The sequence below is a fragment of the Brassica napus genome, chromosome C6 (assembly GCF_020379485.1).
Source record: "Brassica napus cultivar Da-Ae chromosome C6, Da-Ae, whole genome shotgun sequence".
Taxonomy (NCBI): Eukaryota; Viridiplantae; Streptophyta; class Magnoliopsida; order Brassicales; family Brassicaceae; genus Brassica; species Brassica napus.
In genome coordinates, this window is record NC_063449.1 from 32,521,757 (window position 1) to 32,524,700 (window position 2,944).

General features: G+C 38.3%; 1 protein-coding gene across 3 annotated transcripts; it reads left to right on the plus strand.

Annotated features, from left to right (window-relative positions):
• The first annotated feature begins 430 nt into the window (after positions 1-430).
• On the plus strand, positions 431-2,088 carry LOC106416908. 3 transcript variants are annotated; one of them, XR_001283339.3, is made up of 6 exons: positions 441-942; positions 1,025-1,068; positions 1,180-1,229; positions 1,371-1,457; positions 1,563-1,677; positions 1,782-2,088. XR_001283339.3 is itself a non-coding variant. In XM_013857797.3 (5 exons), the coding sequence occupies exons 1-5, from the start codon at positions 907-909 to the stop codon at positions 1,800-1,802; spliced, it is 309 nt and encodes a 102-aa protein (XP_013713251.1). In that variant the 5' UTR covers positions 431-906; the 3' UTR covers positions 1,803-2,088. The 3 variants fall into 3 exon arrangements, 1 of the variants encoding a protein (XP_013713251.1); XM_013857797.3 differs by lacking the exon at positions 1,025-1,068 and having other exon boundaries at positions 431-942; XR_007325267.1 differs by having other exon boundaries at positions 503-942; positions 1,371-1,677.
• The last annotated feature ends 856 nt before the right edge of the window (positions 2,089-2,944 follow it).

Here is a 2,944-nt window from a genome sequence, read left to right on the forward strand (position 1 = left end):
AATAGCACTAAATCAAGTTTTTGTTCCCAAACTTGTACTCAAGGTCAAAAGTCACAAAAATAGCACTTAATGTTTTATCAAAAGTCACAAACTTAGGGTTTAGAGTTAAAGGGTGGGGTTTAGGATGTAGGGTTTAGGGTTTAGGGTTTAGAGTTTAGGGTTTAGGGTTTAGATTTTAGGGTTTAGGGTTTAGGATTTAGGGTTTAGGGTTTAGAGTTTAGGGTTTAGGGTTTAGAGTTTAGGGTTTAGGGTTTATGCTTTAGGGTTTAGGGTTTAGGGTTTAGTGTTTAGAGTTTAGGGTTTAGGGTTTAGAGTTGAGAAATGAGGTTTTGGGGATAAGATTTCAAATTTTGAAAAATAAAAAAATTAAAATTTTCAAAGGATAAACTTAGAAAGGTGCTATTTTGTTCATTTTAGTTTTTGAATGCTATTTTTATGATATAAACTTAGAAATGTGATATTTTGGAGATTTGCCTTTTTTAAAATATCTCGATGCAATTTTGGAATATGGTATTGAAAATCCTAAATTCGTTCCAAACACCTGAACGTGCACATAGATTAGGGCCTAACATCTAATCCGCGCAATTTAGAAAGAGAGGGTGGAAGTTACAAATTAAGAAGAAAATAAATTTTCTTAATTACAAAAAATGGATGTGGGGTCATAGTCGGAATCATAATTCTCATCTTCTGCCTCGCCTGCTTCTGCTTCTGCTTCTGCTTCATCACCATCGAAGGCGCTTGCTGCAACAGCCGCCGCTCTTCTTAGCTCTCCCCACCCCTGCATTTAGATCAATCAGATGTCGTTCCCACCGATAAAACTAGCGGTGAAGATGAAGTTGCCGGAGGAGCTGGCTGAGGAGGAAAATATGAGGTTGTGTGGGTTTGGGCCTTGTCTTCATCATCATCATGATCACGAATCAAGTTCTCATCTTTCTGGATTTGGTAATTGATTTGTTGACTTCTTACAAACTTGTAGATGAATTTGATGATATGATTAGAGTTGTCTTTTTTTTTTTTTGGTTAGCTTGGCGTCACTCATTTGTCTGATTTTGCTCCCTGTTATGTTCGGTAAGTGAATCTCGTTTGAACCAATAGGGTCTTGGCGTTGACTATCTTGGAGAAAGTTATCTCTTTGTGTGCAAGTCTTTGGTTGTAACTTGTTTATGTTTCAATCTACAGTTCAAGGGAAGCCTGCAAAATGGTTTGTTGATGCATTGGCTCTCTTTGGGGTAAGTCTTTTGGTGTTCTGTTTGATGTAGCAATCTCTATGCACAGCATTTTTATTGACTGTATGATTTTGGCATCAGTATAGATGTGCTCTGTTGTTACTTGGAATCTTTTTTGATTAATCCTGTTTATTTGGTAACCAGGCAGGAGCTATGCTGGGGGATGCTTTTCTCTTCACCAATTGCCCCATGCTTTTGGTGCAGTAATGGACACAGTGATCTAATCTCGTTGTAGTATTTGCATTGTTTCACTACTTAATTTTTATGCCTTAATTATTTCCAGTGTTCTATATTCACTCTGTTCGGTACAAACTGAAAAAAACTATTGTGTGGCAGGTGGTGGTCACTGCTCATGACCATGATCACCATGGCCATCATGATCATCATCATTCGGATTTGCCTTCACATTCACATTCTATACAAGATCTGTCTGTTGGATTGTCTGTTCTCGGTAAGTAGTAAAACACCTGTCTTTTTTTGTTTATCAAACAAAGTAGGATTGATGTCTGCTATGGTGACTTAATCTATATTGTTGGCTTGTCTGTTACATTGCAGAGAGAGAAAGACTTCCGCTAGTGATGTTGTTGATAAATCAGATTCAGTCGCAGATATGTATTACTTCCGATGGGAAATTGGACAAACCTGCACATGGGGGAGAAGAACTCAAGCCTAGTATTTATTTGGTTACCTCAACTATTACGATCAAGCTTGGGAGAGAAGAAGAAGTTTGTTATATCAAAATATCTTCTGTTAATATTGATAATGAACATTTACATGTATATATAGTAAGCTGTACACTTAACCGTACTAAACCACTATTCTAATTTAACATCTAACCGGTAAACCGGGTTATATACACCAATAGACCCCCTCAAGATGTTTTGAAGACTCGTCTTGGATATCAAATGGTGAAATTGATGCGGAAACAGTGGTTTAGTCATGATATCGACAACTTGATCAGCAGTACGTACACGGAGCGTCTTAAGAATGCCACGGTTAAGTCTCTCTCAAACAAAATGACAGTCATTCTCAATGTGTTTCGTCCGTTCGTGGAACACATGATTCGTCGCAATATAAATGGCTGATGTACTGTCAGAGAACAATATCGGAGGTTGCAACAATGGAACCTTCAAGTCTTTGATCAGCTTGATCAGCCAAACCATCTCCTTCGCAGCCTGAGACAGAGCTCTATACTCTGCTTCCGCAGAAGAACATGAAACGGTATCCTGCTTCTCGACCTCCAGGAGATCAAGGAGTCTCCAAGAAACATGGACAAGCTTGTTGTTGATCGTCGACTATAACGGCAGATTGACCAATCAGCATCAGCAAAACCTTTGAGTGTTAAGTCCGCAGTAGCCAAATAAAACAGTCCCTGACCAACCGTCCCTTTAACATACTGTAATACACAATAGACAGCTTGAAGATGAGGAACCTTCGGAGCTGAAGAGTATTGACAAAGTTTGTTAACAACATAAGTTATGTCAGGTCTTGTGATAGTGATGATGTTAGGAGTTTTCAAAGCTCCTAAGACAAATGTTGTAGTATAAATGATTGTCGAACCAGTTCTGAGGGATATCAAAGCACCGAGAATGCAAGTACTCACTTAATCTAAGTGCAACCAATGATTTAGATGGGTTTTAAACTTCTACTAATACTAGAAAGCAATTACAGAATGATACTTTCTTGACTAAGGGAAAAGAGAACTCATGGGCATAGGG